A 23,270-nucleotide genomic window follows, 5' to 3' on the forward strand; every position below is an offset into this window, starting at 1 on the left:
ACTTTTGTTGATTGCGTACCTTTATACTGAGAAGTTTAAAGCTAAGGCTGGTGCTAGTGGGTACTGGACTCAAGTCACACCGAAGTCTTCTATGAGACCTTTCTACAACTCGTAGATCGTCGTCCGGCTCCGATTGACACGGAATGGAAAAATTGTTGCGTTCTAAAGTGTTTGAACGCAATAAGGATATATCTTCGCTGTTGTTGCGGTTATTGTTGGTCACCGGACTCGATGTTTTTCTCTCATTACAGCATCTCGGCATTGCACGTACACAACCAACTTGAAAAGGAATTGGTTCTATCCTATGTTCTCCCCCTTCCAAATTTTACGTTGGACAGCTACCAAAAGATTTCAGATATTTCATCCGTTATAATTTTCTTTCTTACTTGCTCTGTCTTTCCCAACCAAAAATTAAAAAACTATGGGAGCGTAGTAATTGTTCTCCAAATCAATTTGAAAATTTCAAATAGCTTCTCTTTGTGTCTACAGATAATTACTTCTAATTGCAACAATTCTTTAGAACAAAACTATATATTCCCTGACTGTATTTTTACTGAAGAAGAAAAAAAGGAAATCTCTTTAGTTCGCAGGTGTATTCACTCTTTTTGTTTTGAAAACTATAATTACACGTGTTCCCTATCCAATGAAAGTCTGCCCAGTTTATGAAATATTTTTTAAGATTGGATTATTTACTCATTCAATTCCAGGTCGATATTTACACTTCTTTTAGCCCAAGTTTTATGCCAAGTCCAATCCAGGTGTTCCAAAAATAACAATCGCCGAAACTCTGAACTGCGTAGTATTCTTCAATCGACAATCATACGTCAAATAAGACATCACACTTTTTGTAACACTGAGCCTAGTCATTTAATGCAATGAAATTTATGTATTTTATTTTAGTATTTATATTACGTTATTGATCGTTGAATGTCAAAGGTTATTTCTCCTTTATGTTGAATTGATGGATTACTAAAAATACGTTCAAAAGATATATTAATTTGATGAATCTAAGTTTATTTAAATTCGAATTACTAAAATTAAGTTGACATTATTTAGTTTTAGTAATTTTGGTGGATTTTTTTTATTCAAACCAAATGAAAAGGTTGATAAGATTTTTTGCAAAAAAGAAATTTAAATGTTCTCGTTAGTAATGCGTTCCTCAACTGTTTGAATTTTTTTTATATCTTGAGTGATGATTCGGAAATGATTGTCAAATTTTTAGTGATACTATCGAGCACGGAGTAAATGACGAACGATATTAATTGTAAATTGGTTGGAATCGTCGTCGTTGTTGGTTGTTGTGGACTGTAGGTAAAGACGATGTGGTGCTCAGTTGATTTCTGCTTTCGATTTTTTCTTGCCTCTGCAGCTCCTCGTCATATTCTTTTCGCTAACATTCTGTCCAACATAAAAACCGTACAATATGATAAGAATTTATCGATTATCTTATTACATAATTTTTATTACACTAATCTAGAAAATTGACTCCAAATAAATAAATAAACTCGTGTGTCAAAGAGCAACTTCTCTCATATCGGTTTGAAATTATGACCATATTACGAATTTTCTTTCCTCATTTTCATATTTTTAATTATTGACTGGACTTGGAGGAAACATTACACTCGAAGTATCTCAAAACTCACTATTGCTCGAAATGGGAAAAGCACTTGGTCGTAGGCAACGAGGTTGAATTGAGTAATGTTAACGTCACCAAACATCAGAAAGCAATTCATTATTTTACAATTTCAGAATGACTTTCAAGGAGTTGGCTTTTGCAAAATATGGGTATGTGTGATTCAGTATGGTTGCGAAGTAATGATTTTTCCTCAACATGCATCGTTACAACAACGTTACTAACTGCAACCGCATTGTAGGCACTATTCCAAATTGATACAGAGAGTTGTGCTTTCGAACCGATTTTTTTTTTAATCCAACAGAAGTTAATTTCACGTAGTCTCCGGTAAAATTGACTCGAACCTATTTTCAGTGCCATCCTAACTAATCCATCATAAAAGATTTAAGTATTCACATTGGAAAAGTTAAAATTATCACATTTGAAAAACTCGAAACATGGATAACTAGGTTGAATTCTATATTGGCTATTCGTTCAACCAGTATTTCACAATATAATTTCAATAAAATCCATAAGTTATTACTTTATTTACTGTAACTGTTACATCACGGATCGAGCAAATATATAATATAATGCTCCTCAATAGTATATGTATACAATATACAATAAACCCGTAAAATGTGATTTACCACGTGAAACACAAGGTGAGAATAAAGGAATTTCTAATAAAAAAAGACGTTAATCTTTTTTAAACTTTATAATGCTTTCTTCAAACTGTCTTTACAACTTTCCATTGGAAAGTTATGCAATGTAGAAAAATATGAGTGCTGTTTCACTCGTTATTTAAATGAAAAGACTGTAAGTCAATTCAAAACGTAGATTACAAGATATTGAAGCTTGGATTTTGGAATAACAGATTTAAGTTATAGGAGTGAAAAACAAATATTATGTTTTTGAACACCTTAATCACACACTGACTGAGTACACTGTTTATTCATTTCTGGCCAACTAAATCACTACTAAATTGTCACATATCTTGACAGTGAAGATATCATAATCTTTATGGAAAAATTGAAAAAATATGTGTCTACACCTGGATATTTACTGTTTAGTTTTCTAGAACTGGACAATTAATCATCCAAATATTTCGATATCCACAGTTTTACTGCCAGGATTTTTCCTTTTTCCTTATAATAGTGCATATATGAAAAGAAATTTAATCTTAAATTGAGATAAGTCTACGATAGAAATTTATAACTGAGTTCAATCGGTATGTCACATCTGTAGTCAAGAATTGAAATATTTATTGCGAATTTATTTTTCAACTAAATAACCAACGATCTATAAAAAATAAACAAAATACTAGCATTTGACTAGCAGAAAATGAAACAAATAATTCAATTACCTTAATAATGTTAATAATGATACCTTCAAGGTTCAAGTTATTGGGTTTCAAATTTGTTGCAATCCTAAGAGGTATTGTTTTAATCAAATTTGATTTAACCGACTTTCACTGCACCTTCCAAATCTATATTTCACAATTTTTCTGTTTTGAAACTACTTTGATTAGTACGATCACTTGATCGTACACATGTAGAACATCACGAGTTTTAGAGTGTATCTGCATTGAAAAGTCAGAGTATGTAAATAAAAGAAAGCTTGACCTGCCAAATTATAGTCACATTAATAGAAAATTGCACAAAAGCTTCAAAGACATAAATAGATAGGAAGACCAGTGGCAATGGTCTTTCCTTTGCCCGATCGTACCAGTTAATTAAATGGCTCGGGTCACAAGCCTATATATCCGCATGTATTATATATTGCAGTAAGTACAAGATGTTCTGACAAGATAGCCATACATGCCAGTTCTTATTAGGTAATGTGCCCTAGGTATAGTCATGGACTATACGATATAGCACGTAACGTAGTTTAAATATTGAATTATAAATGTCGTTTAAATATACCTATAAAGGTTATATTTAATATTATATACGTGTATGTGTTGTATATGCATACATGTAATACAACAGTGTGACAGACATACGCCTTCCGCTTGATAATTTCAAGGTATTAATTTGCATATTTATTTTTATCAAAGGCTAGCTGCCGTGAAATTCTTTGTAAGTCATTAAAAATCTATCATCTTTGTTATACTGTACGATGTTGTGTTATGTTATATTCTCTTTAGGATTTAATAAGCTATTTTAGTGATTAGTAAATTGACTAATCATCTCAACGGAATATATTGCATGTTTTAAATCTCGGCTTTGGTGTGGTTTTGAAAATTTGGTGAAAACTTTCCTAATGTAGATAAAAGTAAGTTGTAAAACTGTATAATGAATACGTACATACTTATAGACGTAGAAGAGGCAGAAATAATCACTGTTGAAGGGGTGCTGTGTAATTCAATTTGTAGCAAAGCGTGTAACACGACAACTCACCATTGTTAAAAGAATAAACGACAAATATCATCACTCGGTAAATAATAATGAAGTTTGAAAATTTTTGACAGATGTAGCAAGTGTCAAGGCTTTTGCATTCTCGTGCGTACTGCACGCGAGTGTGTGTACGTGCACATTCTAGTGACACACGTTCAAGAGTTAAAATCAACCACCCACCAACACATCTCCGTCCCCGATGTGACATCTATCCCAAAAATATCGCGTCAGGGCGTATTTTACGCATTGTCTGACCCCAAAAATGCTCGGTAAATATTCGAAGTAGGGATACGTTTTGACGAGTCGTATATTTCCTAGGTATAACAATACTTTTGACTAATAAAAACGTCGAAAGGAGCAAGCGAGCATCGGTACTTGTCATGCAGAGATGCACGAGCGACAGGCACCTACACGACTGGCTTATCGGGAATAAATTAACCGCCTTTACCATTCTCATTGGCCTTCCAATCCTCTACACATATCCGTATAGTTTAAGCTCGTTGTTAATCAATTAACAACACTCCAGCTTTCTTAATTCACTCTTACTCACATTTATTTTGCAGAAAATCACCCGACTACACCCAAATCATCACCATTTTTTTTACTGCAAACTGCGCGCTCTCGCGGTACTATGCGAAACTCTCACTGGCGCCATTTAAACTTTTCGTTATTTTTTTTTGCTTTATCATTTGTTTTTCTTTCGTCTTTTTTTTCTTGCTCCACAGATATACCTGCTGTACGCATACGTACGTCGTACACGCACACAGAACCTAGCTAATTTTAATCCAACCTAGTCATCAATGTTTTCTCCCGTTACGTCAAAACGTTGCTGTGTTGCTCGCTTCGTTGACAAATCAACAACGACGGAATTTCATCGGACAATAGAATTACTCAATTACTTCTTACGTCCTACGCCATTGAAAATCGAAATTTTTTCACAAGTACGAACGTCGACGGTACCACTGATCTGACGATACCGAGCCGAGTTAAGAAAAATAAAACGAATCGCGACCAGTCGCGACGCTAATACATACTCGGTTCATGCTTGCCTGCTTGATCGTTCTGGCAAAGATTTTACCCACGGTTTCGCCTCGTTGGTAATCAACGGAAACGTCAAAATGTCATAACACGTCTGTCTCCCGAACTTCCTCATTACGAAGCATGCACTCGTCTCCAGTATTGTAAATAAAAAGCATAAAATAATGAAAATAGTCATGTTTCGAATGTGAATCAAGTCGTCCCATTCTGTTCTTGCTTTTGTTGTTAACCTCAAACGAAACTCGTCACTTTCATCAAAACAGGTATAAAGCAATCCGTAGTTTATACCTACTGCGTTTCTTAATACAAAAGTATATAGAAAAGATATTTTCACTTCGCATAATTAGTGAATGATAATCTCAAATCAACAATCATTTGTTATTCGCCAGTAAGCAACAGAGCTTGTATAAACTACATTGTATAACCTACTACTGTGCACCTTTTCTCACACTGTACCTACTTTTACAATCGTAAATTTCTTCAAGCCGTCTTTTATGATACAGATAAAGTCATGGTGGATTCAGGTACATCTGACAACTCTACATTTCCGTCAACTCTGCTGAATAACTTGTCAAGTTTATCTTGGGAATCTACATCCGCTTTCTACGATGTTACAAACGAAAGTACATCGACAGAGTTTCCAGAACAAATTGAAACCGAAATGTCAACAAGTATAGTAAATACCAGCAGAATGACTGATATCATCGAAAATCTGACCAAAGCTATTGATAGTGCAACAAACTCTACCCAATCTTCCTCCATTGATTCAACCACCAAAGGTACTATCTGCTCCACGACAGAAGACCCATTCGATGAATTTGGACCCCCCGAAGGAGTCCAGTATATTTTTGTTCCTTTAGGAGTTATGATCTTCGTTGTAATACTATCTGCTGTGGTAAGGATCTTATTGAAAATTGTTACAGTGGTGTATGACCCTATTTTATTAAAAATTTGACTATCTTGCGGTGGAAGAAATGGATGGAATCACTATACGATGCTTTAATTTATACACAGTAAATCACCAGCTCCTAGATGAATTTTAACTGGATTAGTCTTCGATTGAGAATGATTTATTTATCTAGGTTACCAATTCGACCAAACATTAAGGGAAAATTATTCCATGCTGATGACACAACGCAAGGTAGCTCGCTTTCAACCAATTCTTTCCCGAGCCAAGCATTAAATTTGCAAGTTTTGCCCAAGAGGTGACCCAAATATATCTTTCATCTTCAAAATGTAACCCATGTAATGTTGCCTTCAAAAATGAGCACTTAGGCAATAAATCATCAAATCGTTCTGGTACGATTTTGGGCAGCAATATCACAGTGCTAAAGACTTAAAGTTTGGGAAACACTGCACATAATGAGTTAATCATGTAGAAAAAATGTACAGTTCACTGATAACATTTTCACAAATGTGTTAGTATTTTTGACAAATTAATAGGTAGACATCTGTTTTGTACGTCAAAAATCTGACTGAAATTTCCATCTAGTTTTTACATAGACATTTTGGCCGATGTGGCATCGTGCAGAAATAAGAATATACTGTTCCATCAAGAATGGTCATAGATTGATTTTCATGGATATTCCACAAAGACTTGAAATTACAAGCAATCTAACATTATTTGCTCGTTTATAGGTATTAATTATATCTCGAAAGCGTAAATTGGAACGATTGAGACACAGATTAATGCCGTTATACAATTTTGATCCTGGGGAAGAAGGAGAAGATGATTGGGAAACTGAGCTGTTAGATGAGAATTTCGATACTCGTCAAAAGAGAGTAAGCAGAAGTTATAAATAAACATGTGCATAAATTGTTTAATAAAAATGAAACGATTGTTTCCAGCAAGGCTACCAATCAATGGACACGGAAGAAAATGCAGAACTGTTCAGCAGCCGCTGAAGGATTCGTATTATTTGAAAGCAAAATAATACTTTAAAATAATCATGATCATTGTTACTACGCAATAGTATTCACTCGATATTAATTATATACATGTACATATGTACATGTAACAAAAGAATCCAATCTAGTAAAGAATCTTAATCGTATTAATAGGTAGAGACGTTCATTTCAAAGGCAGCAGCTGAAGCAAGTTTTCTCATTTGAATCTGAGCTCTGTAATTTATAGATATTTAGAAACCTTTAAAAAATTCACTTGCGCGTATTTATCACCATTCTATTCATTTTAAATTGCAACACGTGATATAGATCGTTAAGTATTTTAGCACCTATTCATCACACTTGACATTAATATGAACGTTTACTCAAAGCGATTATTAATTATAATTAGTATTATTTTAGTTGCTTAGCGTATCGAAAAGTTTTACTCAGTACATACAGCATTAACGTGTAAATGTATAGTAGCATTAATCACTGCTACGTGCAATCAGCCAAAGATAATCTAACTTTTATATTGTTCGTAAATATATTGCAATATTATGAATATCAAAGAATACAGCGTTGGCGCTGTATGAATAAAAATGATCTAGTCCATAGTATGTAATATAGTAAAATCAAATGTGAACGATGTCTGCTGACATATTTGAAGTATATCGATTTCAGTATTATCTATTAATAATAGTTAATAGCCCACACTAATTAAGTAACTTACGTATCCTATTATGCCCACTTATTTTTGCATAATAAAATGCACAAACGATTTCCCCTAGTTGTTCTCTGTAGTTAATACCTGCATGTAAATCCTTTTGCTTTTCATTAATTAGGCACACAGGTGGGATATAAACTCACTAACACAAAGGTGAGGACTCCTGAAAAGGAATAAATTTGTATAAGTTATTTTGTTTATAGTTTATTTGATACAAATTTGACATTCACACAGTGTATGTTTAATCAGAAATAAGATTTTGTTGTTTGACATTGTGGCAATACTTTCTGCATCGTTACACATGGAAAGTATTCCACCAGGTTTGTGGATATTCAGTGATTACGAAGTTAGTTGCTTCTTATACTTCGGAGCAGAGTCATTTTTACTTAGAATATTAATATATAGAAGTGCCATAAGGTAATATAATCGTACTTTGACGATACTAAAAACCATATTTAAAAATGAAATTGGGTCTTACAGTACAGATAAACCCGGGCTTAGATGCCTAGTCTTAAACGTTTGTTCACATTTTCAATATTTAGTAATAAATCAAAACGCGTCTAAACACTAAAAAATACATTACATACGGTTTATACAAGTAGTGTTCTTTGAAAGCTTGGCTTCTCAAATAACTTCCGTTAGCCTTTTCATTTTCTTATTTTTCTTATTTTTTTTTTTTTTGTTTTACTTTTTTAAAACTTTTTCTCTACCTCTTTTTGTTATTAAATTCGGAATATTATGAATTTCGGTGTCACTTGGCGTGAGCTTTCAACGAATTATGGAATTGTAAAACTTAAAATAAAGGAACGAGGATTTTTTTCAAGGGTATCTGAGAATGAATGAAAGCTAGGGTGACTCAGCTACTTCAATTCTCCTCCTCTTCCTCCTCCTGTTCATCCTCTTCCTCACCGGTGCTTTCTGGCTTTTCTTCTACCTTCTTCGGTCTGCCACGACCACGCGGCGGAGCTGCAACTTTTACTGCACTAGCCTATGAAATTCAGTGAAGAATTCTCAATCATTAAGAATATTTGCATTGGTACCAATAAGCTTATAAACTAAAAATAACATAATAACAAGGTGTTGCGGACAATTGCTTGTAACTAAGAGGAGTACACAAGAATGCAAGTTGCGTTGCAGATTTGTCTTGCACATTTAATACCTTCTTCTTGTGCGTTCCCTTTGGGCGCCCTCTGCCTCTTTTGACAGGTACTGGGGCATCATCGTCATCGTCAGACTTAGCTACAACATTGTTCTTTTCCGCTGGCGGTCTGCCTCTCCTCTTTGCTTCTTTTACAGGGCTTTTTGCTGGACGCCCACGCTTCTTCTTGTCCTCAACAACCGGTGAACCATCGTCTGACATGTTTAATATTCTGTGGAATGGACGTTAAATCAGCAATCTGAAACATTTCAATGCACCTATGATCTTAATAACTTCTAACCCTTCAGTCATGATTTAAAATGGAAAATTTGGCGGTAATCATTGCCAAGAATGTTTCAATAATCAAAGTACTTATAAATTGCATTCTGGTAGATTAAAGCGATCATGGGCCTACACAATGATTTTCAACAAGATTTTCGCATCTACTCATCGTTGTTGTACAAAACACATAAAAATTTTATCCCGCACTCAATTATGAGATAGACATCATATAACGTGACATAATTCGTTATTATATTCAAGAATGGAATGAGTGGGTGTTTTACTTCCTAATCAAAATTCATCAATTCTTAAATTCACACAATTAGTTATAAGTCCAAATATCAACTAAATAAACGTTCCGAGTTGAAAAAGTAGTTGAAAATGTGCAAAAGTGAAGTGGTGATCATAGTCGAAGAGAAAAGTTTATGGTGTATATTTCCCCGCCCATCATGATCGAAATCATTACCAAGATAATTGGCAATCAAATTTACCCACTCTACCACAGTAACTCTTCAAGCTTCCACAAAATGGATGCAGCGCTATGGTCGGCATCAACAAGAATGGCGCCATGTCCGTAACGCATACTACGCACGATAATATAGACTACTATTTATACCTTCGATGGGAAGCCGGTTCCAATCTTGTTCATATATAGATGAAGCGTAAATATACTACTAATTCAATTCACTTGATACTGGAATGTGAAAAAAAAGACTATAGGATTGTTTACATATTTTGTAGTGACTTTTCAAGATGGCGCTTCCCGCGGACGCAGGAGTGAAATGACTCTGGCATCCCTGCTAGCGTCCCTCAGCAGATTTGTGTGTATAAACAATAATGGAATACATTCGATATGACGTCACTCACACGGAAATATCAATTTGCAGGATGAGTTTTATCACAATATGCGTTGTATTACTTGGTTCAAACGATTGTTTGGTCCGAGTTTTGAATGAAACTGTTGAAAAAATCGAAAGCTACAATAAAATAGTCAGTTGAATCCGGTGAATATCCCCGCCCGATGAAGTGATTGGCTGTTTTCTAGATTATTATTTTATGGGCTGTCTCGCGTACTATGAAGTGGAAAAATTTACCCGTTTTTTCGCGATAATTAATAGGGTTTACAGTGAATACCACGATGTAGTGGTATCTATCGATTTTCACAGCTTCTACCACTGAACCTACCCCTGCAAAATATCTTTCTAGAAGCGCGCGCAACTGAGGAAAGCTAGGTTTATGTCGTATACACAACTACTTACCGAAGAAAAGTAGAATCTTCAGAGAAAGATCGTCGCCAAAGTGTTGTATTTTTTGATTTTTCACGAAGCCTCTTCACCGATTGCAATAGAGAATTTGTAAACGCGATGAAAAAATTGACTTTCAAAGTCAAACGTGTTATATTTTACAAAAATTCCGCGCCCGCCATTTTCAAAACGCTTTGTTTAATGCGATTTATGTATTTACCCGATTGAGACCACCCTCTGAACGAAGCTTAGAATGGAATTAAAAAAAAAGACTTTACAGCGATAAATTTTTACCGAGTGATTTTTTCCTACAAAAGTTTCAACAAAGGTTAGCCCATAGATATGTTCACAAAATTGCGTAGAAAATAATTCAATGAAGGCTTGACTACCGAGAGACGCCATAGCTACAAATGGCATCACCCGTACGCGTTGGTGAAATTCAGATTTCAATTAATATCTCTGCTAGTATTATAGCCAGCGGTAAACAAAAATCTGAGTAAAATTAAACTAATAAACTAAGAATTTTTGCCGATTTTTGACCCCTCAAAATAAATTTATCCGAGTAGAAATAAAATATTTGTAGAGAAAATGTAGACGGGACTTACCTCAGGTTTGCGTTGGAGACAAAGGCCTGCGCGCGGGACGGGGCTACAGGAGACGCAGTTGTGGCTGTGACGTCCGCGGACCAGGCTGAGTGAATGACTGCAAATCGTGCCGCCAGGTTCTCCCCTGTCTGGGATGCTTCCCGCCAAAAAATTACCTCCAATAGAAAATTCATTTATTTTTTACAAGAGATATTTATTACCGTAACAGTATTGAAACGTTAGTAAAAATGTGATAAAAATTTTCTGTTGGTTCGATTTTTTATTATAAAATTTACAAAAAGCTTTATTTCCATTTCGTCAAATGTAGACTGTGGGTCGTATACACCCGCCATCATTCTACCGGCGAGGTTTGGATCGATTTGCTTGTGTTAAACCCCCTGAAACATTTGATGTGAATTAAGAATGACTCCTTTTTACAACTTACAGATTTATTATAGCAGCACACTCGAATGGATAAGTGTGTCAAAGACTTCAGTTTTCTTTCAAGATCCGTTATAAAATTGAAACGTTACGTTATGTGATTATTACATGAACGATCCACTCCCACATGTGATATAAAAGGGGCTGTGGTACTTGTACAGGAACTGAATCGATTTTAATTCATTCGAAGTAATATGAAAAATTAATAACGGAGTAGCTATTGTTATTCAAGAATCAAAAATTATACAGTTTGTAGTCGAGTCACAACCGACGTGCCTCCGTGGCGCAATTGGCTAGCGCGTTCGGCTGTTAACCGAAAGGTTGGTGGTTCGAGCCCACCCGGGGGCGGATATTTTTACATTTATATTTGAGAGTTTGCTTAGTCATCGGGATCATTTTTTAAATTTTCAATAATTATGAGCAACAGTGTCAAAGCATCAAGTAATTTTCGTCGGTTGGTACGCTTTAATATCTGTACACCTTCAAGGCTTTTCATCTTCTTGATTTGCATAACTCTGATCTGTAGGCAATGGTAGAGGCAAGCAGTGGCAAGCAGCAAGCTACTACCGGTTTCAAGTATATCGAGTCCGTCGAATACATTTGAGTATTTTTCAACAATCCCCTCTGGAGAAGAGAGTGTATACTCGGATATATAACCGATTGACTTGATTTTCAAGTGTTATTTGCATTAAGAAATGATGACCGATATTCTGGAACTGTTACAAGAACCACGAATGACGAAAGTCTGCGCTCCCATGGTTAGATACAGCAAGTTCGTAAAGTTGTAATCGAGTAAAAGCAAGAAGTTGACATTAACCTCAACTGATTAACAGCTGACACCGTAAGGTCGAAATCATCGTAATAAGGATTTAAAACATTTACAGATTGCAATTCAGGACATTGGTTCGCAAATACAATTGCGACTTATGCTTCACCCCGATGATAATGGCTGATTCTTTTGTGCAATCTGCAAAGGCTCGTGACAACGAATTCACTACACACAAAGACGACGTACCACTGATCGCTCAGTTTGCAGCAAAAACAGTTGGCGATTTCGTTGGGGCAGCTGAAATGGTCGCACCGTAAGCATTTATAAGATTATTATGATAAAAGAATAACCATAATCTCAAAATTAAAGTTTTTGAACGAAGTATCTTAGTCTTTGCACACTGCATTTACTTGAAGTCTTTATTTGTCACAGGTACGCTGGTGGGGTGGATCTAAATTGTGGATGTCCACAGCGGTGGGCTGTGAAAGATGGATATGGTGTGGACTTGTTAACCAAGCCTCAGCTGGTGAAAGACTTAGTACTACAAGTTCGAAATCGAATACCTCACCCTTTTACAGTGTCCGTCAAAATTAGGCTACTGAAAGAAATTCATAAGACTGTAGAGTTTTGTCAGACATTGGAAAAAGCAGGTTTATCTTTTATCACTGTTCATGCGAGGACACCACAAATGCGTAACGAACCAATTGATCTTGAGGGGTTGAAACTTGTCCGAGACTCTATCAAGCTGCCTTTGATTGCTAATGGAGATGTTAAGAGTTTAAAAGACGCAAAATATATGTATGACAATGTCCAATGTCAAGGTATCATGTCTGCAAATGGAATTTTGAGTAATCCAGCTCTCTATTCTGGGTTTTCAGAAACGCCATTAGCTTGTATCCAAGACTGGTTAGACATTACTTCGAGCATTCCAACACATTTTTTATGCATGCATCATCATTTGGTATTCATGCTTGAGAAGATTCTTCCCAAAAAAGAAAGATGCTATTTTAATAATTTACAAACCAGAGAGTCCGTTTTTGAGTTTATAGATAATTATTATGGTATGAAACCAATGACTAGTATTGAAAGGAGCAAACTAATTGAATGTCAATATGATACTAGGCCAGGTAAATATTTCAAAGAAGTTTTGAGTAATTGTGATAACGAAATTTCGGAAGATTTTATGGAGAATATATTCTTAGATATATAATATGCGTTAAAGTCGGATCAATAGGAATCATAAAGTACTTGTGGCATGTGTCTTGATATATTATTTTTGTACCAAAATATCATTCCTAAACCTGTTTTCATTTCAATAAAGGTTGTCGAGTTCATATGAATGCGAAACTTATTTTCCCCACCGTCAAATGACGAAAGTTTTTCCCACGAATTGGTGGCAGCAATGCCGAATGTAGATAAATAAAAAATATATCGTCAAAAAGGTAGAAGCCTGGAAAGTTACTGAAGTTTTCACTTCAATTGCTGATTTTGGGAATGTTATTTTATTTAAGCGAGTATGTAATTCACTGATTTCTCCGGTCAGGAAGAAAGAGGGTTTCCAGTAATTAGAGAACGTGATAATCTTGGCATTTTTTTTTGTGCGAACGCATGAGCATAGTACGCCACCGCAGCTGACTGTATTTGAAGCGACTATTTATACCTATATAGCTGTGTGTTTTATTACTGCGCATGCGCGATGCGCCAGTAAAGAGAGAAGGTATATAGTTGTGGTTAAATCCACATGGTCTGACCGTCAATGATAAAACCAACAGCGTCTTGATGTACTGGTCACTGTACTGGTTCTGATACACTAGTAATTGTCAGCCTTCCAGAATGATTCCATTCGTGAGAATTCCGACCAAAGGATAATATCGACAAAGGATTTAGTGAAACGTACTAATGCGACGTATAGACAATCCACGTCTCTTGAATGCTGAATGTGACAGATATCCAGGTACATGACCTCTAATGAACTATCAATTGAAAATAAGAGATGCCTGCCGTTGATATGCATGATTTCTAACCATGAGTATGCCTCAGAAAATACAACAGATTCGAATTTTCCAATTGTGTGGTAACTACATTTTCTGACTTGACAGATGACAATGTCTTTTATTTTATTCTTATTTTAGGAGAGTAACAATGACGAATTTTGATATCATCAAATCCATATTGGTCAATGGCAGTGAAGATGTTTCAAAAATTGACTTGGATAATTGCACCGAGAAAAATGATAAATTTCAGCCAAAAATTCCAGATGTAACATCTGCTCTTGCTACATCCTTGACTACCCTATTGTGTCGTAAGATTTCTCCAGCCGCACATCAGCGCTACTTAGTCAGAACAAATATCATTGTACGTTTACTCAGTGTTTCTATCTAATTGCAATCCTGAGATTTATTTGGACTCGCAATGATCTGATTTATTTCGAATGTATTCTTATTTTTGATGTATTCGAAATTTTGATCAACCTAGCTTGATCGACAACTAATAATAAGGTCTCGACCAGTAAATAAAATTTGATAAGCTATCCATCAGTCCAAAATGGTGAACTTAAGTCTACATATTCAACTGATTTATGTTAATTTATTCTCAAAACTCTAAATAAACAAAAATCTGAGTCTTTGATCAAGCTAATTGCTCAATCACATAAATTATACTTTTCTTGCGTTGAAGAACAAGCAGATACAGTAAAGTGATTGTAGAATTCAAATGATCTAAATCATTTTGACATTACTTAAAAACTGGTTTATACGTGTAATCTGATTTTGTTCTTTTGTTTCATACTTGCATACGTACTACTGAAACACTTCTAGATTTGACAATTTATGACAAATAATATATTTGACTACAGTTTTAATTTATATTACTGTAATGTACCTGTAAAAATCTATTCTATATAGTGATACGATACTGCAATCGGTCTCTGTAATAATTATTTATTCTTGTAGGAACAGTTACGCGACTGGTCACGTATTAATAGCCGCTATGAACAGATGCACTCATTTACCGATGGTGAAAGGACTACAAAGTTTACCATAAGCTTGGTGGAGAAATACCTGACTGAAGATTTCATTACTAAGCAATCGTCTGTTGGTGCTTTAGTTAAGTTAGCGTGTGTCTTGATTAATATGAAATTAAATATTTCAACATTTGATTTCAAATTGGACAGTATTATAAATAGAATTTTGTATTTGGATGAAACAGATGATAGCAACAGATTTTTAGACACTTTGACTGAAAAATATGACAATCTATCGCTTGCCCTGAGCACAATTGAAAATATATACATTTGCAGACCAAACAAACTAATCGAAATACCAATTGTAGATCTATTCATTTCATTCAATGCTAATCACACAGAGGGTAATCTTAATTCAGCTATCATTGAGAACCATATGATTCCTACCACAAAAGATTGTTCAGATCATGTGAATTGCAATCAATTACTCGAATATAGCTCCAAATCGCCACGCATATTTCAACTACTATCCAGTGTAATGAAAGACATGTTTGCATACACGAATTGCAGTGAAATGTGTGTTAATTTCATACAATACATACTTAATTACATAAGTAAACTTTGTGATCAGAAAAAACAAAAAATCTTAGATCTTTATCCAAGAAACTTACAGTGTGCTGTTATTCTTGTAAGAATAAATCCTAATTTACACACAACCAATTCCAAGGAGTATGTAATTCAAATGCTAAACCGCATTTACAGTTCAAATAAAGAGGAACTTTTAATATTGCTCACCCACTTTCCTGTATGGCTCAAAGAAGTCTCAAATTTGGTACCTTGTAGCGATAATCCACTCTCCAGGTGATATCACTTTTCCACCTAACCAGTGTCACACAGTGCATGCTACAGAGGCCGATGTGCGGTCAGTTGATCATTGCTACCAAGTATCAGTCACTGGAATTAAATATCTTAAATGATAACTGTATACCGTCAGAAATATAAAACATGTAAATGCTGCAGGGCCAAAATAAAAACAGGAAACTGTATCAAATTGAAAATCTGCGATGGATAGTATAATACATAGATAGAACTAGTTTGCATAATTTGTAGTAACTATTCTTATAGTTACTTTACCACATTTTCTATTCAACGCCTGAAGTTTTCAAAAATATCATTTGTTATAAATAGTTTACGTCTCATACTTCAATAAGTATTATCGCTCATTATAAAGTTGAAACCTGCAATCAACCGCTGATTCGAATTGTTAGAAATTTAGTAAATCACATTCATTTTGCAGCTGAAACCCCTGTGAAATGATTATAAAATTTTGAAATTTTTTAAGATTTATCGTCGTTTTGATATTGACATCTTTACTATGTCTGTCCATAAAGTAATTGGCAACAACAGATTGCACAGGGTCAAGAATTCGAATTGTGAGTGGTTTCAGGAAGATACAGATTAAAATTTGTGAAATTAGTTTACTAAGGAATATAGTGTGAAAACGTTTGATATTTGGCGTGTATAATTTACCTACCGTAAATCGGTCGCAAATATTGCAATCAAATAAATGAAAAGGTTCAAGGTGTATATACAGATACACACACACACACACACACCTTTGTAATTATACTTACATTTAATAAAAATCATGTTTGCCTGTACTGATATATGAATTTTACATTAAATTATATCTAAACATGAAGCACATTGTTGTTAGATTTTCCATCAAACACCAATGGTACTAATTCCATTTCTTAAACAAAAGAATTAAATACAGAATAGCCTTATATTAATGAGCACACAAAGATCGTCATACATCTGATGTAATTTACTGATCTGTGATTGCTGAGAGAATTATTGAATATAGTCAAAATTTGACAGCTTTGTGATTAATGAATTTCAATGAAATGGTATATGATGTAAAATTGAACATAGGTAACGTAGTGCATGGTTTAATTGAAACAGACTTGCTAATTGTACGTACAGTACATGTGAAAATTGAGCATGTTCAATGACTGTAAGTGTTATGAAAATATGAATGACTAAGATTTCTAACATAATTATTTCCTAAGTTATCATATGGCATTATGTATGAAGTGTCTAGATATGAAATCAAATGACGTGGAACGTGACAATTAGCATATTAGTCTCCTCGATACTATATACCGTCACTTTGTGACTTTCATTCAATTTTAAATTAAATAATATCATGATAAGATCAATTTTCTGTAACTGCAAAGATGTGGCAAAATTTATGAAATCATCTAAGTAGCACTATTGCGAACTCAAATTAAGTTGTACGAATGATTTTACAATGGTAATTGATCATTAATTATGCAGCTGTGGCATAACATATCATTATGAAGTAAGTTATTTTTTTCTGTATTCTTGATCTGAATGTAGATAACATGGTCTCGAAGCTGAGTCATGAAAATAAAATATCTTGTTATCGTGAGATTTCTTAAAGATTGAATGAAGTGTGTTTCAGATGTTTTTAACGATATAGGCATCCGCTATATGATAGGTACAGGTCTTAGTATTCTCTACCCTGACTCTCATAGTCATTAATGAATAGCTTATTAGGCATGTTGTCATGATTATGGATAGACGATAATAAAATATATACAACGACACTGGAGAAATCAAATGGTCAGTTTTGTTTTTTTTTAGGTATATTTCAAAGTGAGACATCCATTACATGGCAGTGGCGAGCTATTTTCTTCTACAAAGACCACCATTCATTTTTCTGTTTTCCAAAGTAGTTGTTGCTGATTACAAAATGACGTGTTACTTTTTATGCCTTTGTTGTTAATCAACTACTTTCGTTCACAAATACATCGAATTTAATACAATGTAACGCCATAAAAGGATATATTTTTCTTAAATTTTCATCAAGATGTGAGTATTCAACATTTATATGAGAGGCCAGAGCTGTGAAATGTGCACAGAATATGTGTCTTAGAACATCTATCATCTATACCAACCAACATCATTCAACTTTATAGATTTATATTTATTCGTCTCTGTTTAGCATTTATATTATTTACACTACATTGTTCACTTTGGAAACCAGTAATATTGTGCTTTTATTGCATTTCATTTTATTCCAGAATGAAACGTTTGTTAGCTTATTAAAGACCATTGTGCTGATCTTTTTTACTTTAAGATACCCACCTACCTGTTTTCAATTTCCATTAGGATTTGAACAGGCATATATTATATAATTATTTGACTAGCAAATTCTTGCTTGATGGCAACTTTACCTTGAATCAATTTCTTCTTTTCTAACTACATCAACACTTGAAATATGTTATTTATATCTCCTCGTGACCTGATTTTTGGCAAGCTATATGACCAAGGAACTTGGACTAATTATTCATTGGTGTTACTTTGACTGAATTTACTATCATAGCATTTGTAAACGTTATTTAGACAAGAGCGCAATATGGCTCGTGATAGCCACACTTCTAAACTTGTCGAACTTGATTTTCATATTTTAATAATGAGTCTGATTAAATCAAATTAATAAATGTTAGTTAATTTATTTAAATATAGTGTTATCGGTAATAAGGAATAACAAAATAGATTTGATTTACCATCAAACTTAGCACGGTAAAAAATGTTGTCAAAAATTAATAGAAGGATCTATAATTTATAAATCACAAGAACGGTTTCAGCCTGAAACGACACACAGATATTTTTCCATACATTGGATAATGATAAGTATGTAACCAACAGATGCGTCATATGCCAAGACTGGGCTATTATAAACATCAAACTAAAACCAAATGTCAGTAAAAGTGATACCTTACTATCACAAGGGTATCTTGTATAAAGTGTAAGACACACAAGCTATACCAATTTTGATTCAATATTGAAATAGAATTATACATCCATGCAGAATATAATGGTTAAATATCTGTGCTTGTTATTTTCATTCGGAGACGAGTATCAATTATTTAACACCCTATACAAATGGATTCTTTTTTTTCAAATATACTACACTCAAACTGCACATATGTAATTATAAAGGATTATGTGTAATCTATCATTTTTATCTGTATCTTATATTGTGTTGTAAACATTTACTTCATTCGTATTTACCACACATTTTTATAGTACTGTTATGTCTCAACAGTGTCACATTAATTCACTACACAACATACAGCATCATCAACTTATTAATGTTTCAATTTGTAGTAGATTGAAAATAATTAACTTCAGTGTTCAAATTCGATAATCGAGTTAGTTTGTTTGCTCTGTTTCATTACAATTTGTAAGATCTTGAGTTTGAATCGGTTAGAGAAATTCTTCATCCTGATCATATACACCATCGAGTACTCAATTCAGTTCTCTTTTTTGTGTGGCTATTTGGGTAATACATATACTACATGTCGATGCAAAATCGTATATTGCAATGTCATTTTGAATATAGACTTATTCATATTTGAATACTTGAATTATTTCCCTGCGCCCATTTTTGTAATATTGGAATTTTCATTCAGTTACCTTAAATAAGCTATATACACTCGAATTTGTATAGTGGCATATTAATAACCTTTGTTATAAGTCATTTTTAGCTAGTTGCAAACAAAAACAATAATGCACAATTCAACAGGAAAACAAGTTGGTCTACAGAATTCGTATAGTGTATCATACATCAATCATGATTCCAGGTTGATATAATTTCTTTGAACATTAATTTTAACATGTTAACATGAATTGGTTACCAACTCGTAATATCATTTCTTTCAGAAAGAAAAAGATTTGAGAAATACTTTTACACTTGAAATGGATATGACGAGGAAAAATTATACAGCATATATTTGAAGGTTTATCGTATACATTACCAGATTTTGATTGAAAGGACCGATTGCTCAGATAGCACAAAACATGAGTTGACAAAATGATGTCTGAATAATACCTTACGATCCGTTTTATGACGTCTGAATGTCACCAAAAATAATTGAACGAAGTCCAAATTGCTATGCATAAAAAAAAGAAATCATTTTTTTTCTTGCCAATGGAGTTACGGAGTTAGTATTTCACAAATATAATCCTCTTATCACGTAGAATAGATGGTGTGTAGATACTAATGAATAAATTTTGGAATTTTTGCATGTTTCATAAAAGCATAACGTATTTTGAGAATCGCTTGAACTGCAATGTTAAATAGGTGCTTTATTTTATTGATGAAACTGCGTTTGATATTAATTGCACTGGAAAATTCAGAATGTAAAACAAGTTGAACAAAATTGTTTATAGAATTTCATACCAGGAATTAGTGTTGTGATAATGAGAATACAAGTAGAAAGTGAATTACGTAGACATATATTTTAATAATCAATTACAAATAATTTATATGCAAAGAATGAAATCAGTAAAAATGTATAAAACAAACATCTTTATGGAACCATGCCACAGAACTGAACATGCATCTAAATGTTTCAAACTTATATTGAATGTGTTCAGCTATTGAAAACCTAAACAAGATACTGCTTTTTGCCATATAGCTTTTCAATAATACCGTATTTTATAGGTGTTATTCGATTGGTCCTTACATAAATTGAGGAATTGTAATGGATTTTGAAATTAACCAACAACATATCCATGCAATATTGTCACCGTCATATTTGTAGTGAATTCTAAAAGTGGCTGATTTATCATGACGATTGGTTGTAGACATAGGAAAGGACTTCGCCAAAGATGATGACTTTTTACTTACAAATTCATGATCCTACCAATTTCGGCTTTGGTTCGTTACAAAGCAAAGAAACCTGACAGACTGACTCAAATATCATTAATTTCACCTTGTAAGAATATAAATAATAGCTTGACTATCATAAAGCAAGCTGGATTTATGTGCCATTTCTTTTTTGTTTTGATAAGCTGCATTGTCAGCACAGAAACATTCAAACTCTTTGTGTAACAATTATCTCCGTTGAACAAAACTATAATTATAACACTATATAATGAATAGTTCATATTCACTGTATTTCAATCTTACCTACTGAATTCCGTAAATCTACCTTGACGAAATAAATTTGTTGGAAAATTTTCTGGTGATACGGATTATTGTGAAGTTCTTCATTAAAAAAAGTAATCTGAAGAATAATGCAATCTTGCGTCATATTGAAAAGACTCGTTAATTTTCACGGAGAACTAAATTTGTCTCTGTCTCTCGAAACAATACATCATTGACATCGAGGTTGTACATCATCATTTATTTGTTTTTTACATCAGGCTTAAATTCATCAAAGTATGATACTCCAAAATCTATATATTATTAATAAGATGAGACCATTGAATGGATGTGGAAGGAAACAAAAAGGGCGGGGTTCATGTAGTTGTGAATGAATCGTTCCTGCGCTATCTCCGTCAACAACACAACTATTCTGTACTTTTAGGAGCACCAGTGCTTAAACGTCGACTACGCACTAGTGCTTACAGAAATTACACAATATTTTTGTTTTTGACAGGAGGTAGCACAGAATAGTACTTTTTATTTCGACTATTCCAATCAAGTTTCGTATACGCGAATTATCCAGATATTGGAAAAATAATTACTGACAGCTCCGATACAAATTTGCTATGAAGAGCCAAACACTGGTAATTTATTTCAAGTTAATTCCTGAGATTTCAATCCGAATCGAGCCATTTTCGTGGACTTTCATCTCATTATCAAAAAAGCCAGATGTATTCTCATGGAGGATGATAAACTGATGATAGTGAAAATGGGTCAAGGACAAGTGCTGACTCACAGTTATAGATGTGACAAAAGTGGTATCAAGTGTTAATGACTTTCCATTACTTTATGGCTTCACAGTGACGCTTCACTTTTGCTTTTTGTTTTAGAATTCAACTGCAACCTTGTAAACAAATAAGCATTACGTAAATATGAATGATTATTGATTAGACAATGTGGAAAATGAAAATCTCAGAGATGCAATTATAACATCAAATATTCATGCACTGGTTGCGAGTTGTTCATTCATTTATTGATCTTTATTTTACTTCAAAAGTTACATATTGATTTCATAAGAAAAAAGCAATAGCATCTAAGGACTTTTCTGTGGTAATAAAATTTTCAATTCAAGAATTTACACTTATAATATATTTTGGTCGCATCATGTACACATAATACATTCAAATATCATATATATTGATTTCCTCTTTTTTATATTAGAAATTCAATCTACACGTGGTTACACATTAAACCAATCAAAATGAGAATTAAATTGTATAAAATAAAGAATAATTTCAGTTGGATTTTAAATAAGAAATGCATCAAATTTATTTAAATTTCATCTTCCATTTAATTCACCCTCTGTCTCAACGAGCTTTTTGATCATGATAGTTGAGTTTGTATTATTTCAAAAAAACAATTTTTCTGCACTTTTAAAAAAATTAGATTCAACAATGTTTAATATTATGTTATAACTTTTTACGAAATAAGTCCTTATATGGTTTACTGTCATCTTATATTGTACAAGCATACTCCCATGCACACACACACATAATCATGAGTGAAATTCACAATGCACACTGTCTGTTATGTAACTCTTGAAATAAGAAGATATGACGGTCGAACACCCTGTAGTATTAGTCGGTTTCATTGTTATTGTAGTTGTTATTGATTTTCTTGTTTTGTTATATTTGCTGACAGAGTCAAATATTACATGACAACCATTCGGTATGGCAAAAGTATGTCACACTGAGTAATCGTTGTGGTGATTTCATATTCATACCATCTAAGAGAGGCACAAAATTATTTTAAACTATTAATATTTATAGTAGATGAATACTTGTAACAGCGTACTGATGAAGAAGTACAAGTTTTTGGATGCCGATATCGTAATATCAACATTTCAAAGCTGCAGAATATAAAACAGATGATAATTACTTATGTTTCACGATAATGATAATGATATGGGTGTGTTTATGGACAATGTATGTGGACATTAATTGGGACTAAGAATTAAGCAAGCTGAAGTAGTTGTATATTGAAGAAAAAATTAACCAAAAACAGAGGATAGAGATCTTTTTCTCTTGCAGATGCATTGCTGTTAGCGAGTGTTCGAGCCATCGTAATAACTGATAGCTACTTATTACTCTATGGTCGGTGAACTGTCAAGCAATAAATTTGATCATATGATTAATTACAGCGCTACATCAAAAAAAGAGATAAAA

The 23,270-nt window shown here is 33.5% G+C and overlaps 5 protein-coding genes and 1 non-coding gene across 16 annotated transcripts in view; 4 read left to right on the plus strand and 2 right to left on the minus strand.

Moving 5' to 3' along the window:
- Nucleotides 1-4,713, minus strand: part of LOC124416031 (mucin-4) — a 38,773-nt gene extending 34,060 nt beyond the window's left edge. For 4 of the 7 annotated variants that reach the window (XM_046896858.1, XM_046896857.1, XM_046896861.1 and 1 more), the window contains exons 1-3: nt 4,562-4,713; nt 694-1,398; nt 20-338 (exon numbers count right to left, since the gene is read on the minus strand). In XM_046896858.1, the coding sequence (XP_046752814.1) occupies nt 20-262 (243 nt within the window). In that variant the 5' untranslated portion in view covers nt 263-338; nt 694-1,398; nt 4,562-4,713. Of the gene's footprint in view, nt 1-19; nt 339-693; nt 1,399-3,921; nt 4,420-4,459 lie in introns of those variants that run through there. The other 3 variants (XM_046896855.1, XM_046896856.1, XM_046896860.1) reach the window with 3 other exon arrangements.
- Nucleotides 4,714-4,753: 40 nt separating this feature from the next.
- LOC124416034 (uncharacterized protein C3orf18-like) lies at nt 4,754-7,723 on the plus strand. 3 transcript variants are annotated; one of them, XM_046896865.1, is made up of 4 exons: nt 4,754-5,108; nt 5,553-5,944; nt 6,688-6,831; nt 6,898-7,723. In XM_046896865.1, exons 2-4 carry the CDS (start codon nt 5,561-5,563, stop codon nt 6,952-6,954), a joined length of 585 nt encoding a protein of 194 aa, XP_046752821.1. In that variant the 5' UTR covers nt 4,754-5,108; nt 5,553-5,560; the 3' UTR covers nt 6,955-7,723. The 3 variants fall into 3 exon arrangements, with proteins under 3 accessions (XP_046752821.1, XP_046752820.1, XP_046752822.1); XM_046896864.1 differs by having other exon boundaries at nt 4,973-5,312; XM_046896866.1 differs by having other exon boundaries at nt 4,973-5,192.
- Nucleotides 7,724-8,363: 640 nt separating this feature from the next.
- LOC124416035 (chromosomal protein D1-like) lies at nt 8,364-11,080 on the minus strand. The gene is made up of 3 exons (XM_046896867.1): nt 10,930-11,080; nt 8,820-9,057; nt 8,364-8,648 (listed from the first exon to the last, which is right to left on the minus strand). The coding sequence occupies exons 2-3, from the start codon at nt 9,018-9,020 to the stop codon at nt 8,526-8,528; spliced, it is 324 nt and encodes a 107-aa protein (XP_046752823.1). The 5' UTR covers nt 9,021-9,057; nt 10,930-11,080; the 3' UTR covers nt 8,364-8,525.
- Nucleotides 11,081-11,623: 543 nt separating this feature from the next.
- On the plus strand, nt 11,624-11,697 carry Trnan-guu. Its single transcript has one exon. It is a non-coding gene; the product is annotated as a tRNA-Asn (tRNA).
- Nucleotides 11,698-11,900: 203 nt separating this feature from the next.
- LOC124416032 (tRNA-dihydrouridine(20a/20b) synthase [NAD(P)+]-like) lies at nt 11,901-13,437 on the plus strand. 2 transcript variants are annotated; one of them, XM_046896862.1, is made up of 3 exons: nt 11,901-12,121; nt 12,234-12,431; nt 12,551-13,437. In XM_046896862.1, exons 1-3 carry the CDS (start codon nt 12,045-12,047, stop codon nt 13,326-13,328), a joined length of 1,053 nt encoding a protein of 350 aa, XP_046752818.1. In that variant the 5' UTR covers nt 11,901-12,044; the 3' UTR covers nt 13,329-13,437. The 2 variants fall into 2 exon arrangements, with proteins under 2 accessions (XP_046752818.1, XP_046752819.1); XM_046896863.1 differs by having other exon boundaries at nt 11,905-12,107.
- Nucleotides 13,438-13,924: 487 nt separating this feature from the next.
- On the plus strand, nt 13,925-21,527 carry LOC124412989. 2 transcript variants are annotated; one of them, XM_046893258.1, is made up of 3 exons: nt 13,925-14,072; nt 14,251-14,473; nt 15,070-21,527. In XM_046893258.1, exons 2-3 carry the CDS (start codon nt 14,261-14,263, stop codon nt 15,943-15,945), a joined length of 1,089 nt encoding a protein of 362 aa, XP_046749214.1. In that variant the 5' UTR covers nt 13,925-14,072; nt 14,251-14,260; the 3' UTR covers nt 15,946-21,527. The 2 variants fall into 2 exon arrangements, with proteins under 2 accessions (XP_046749214.1, XP_046749222.1); XM_046893266.1 differs by lacking the exon at nt 13,925-14,072 and having other exon boundaries at nt 14,159-14,473.
- Nucleotides 21,528-23,270: the final 1,743 nt, after the last annotated feature.

The sequence above is a fragment of the Diprion similis genome, chromosome 2, assembly GCF_021155765.1.
Source record: "Diprion similis isolate iyDipSimi1 chromosome 2, iyDipSimi1.1, whole genome shotgun sequence".
NCBI lineage: Eukaryota > Metazoa > Arthropoda > Insecta > Hymenoptera > Diprionidae > Diprion > Diprion similis.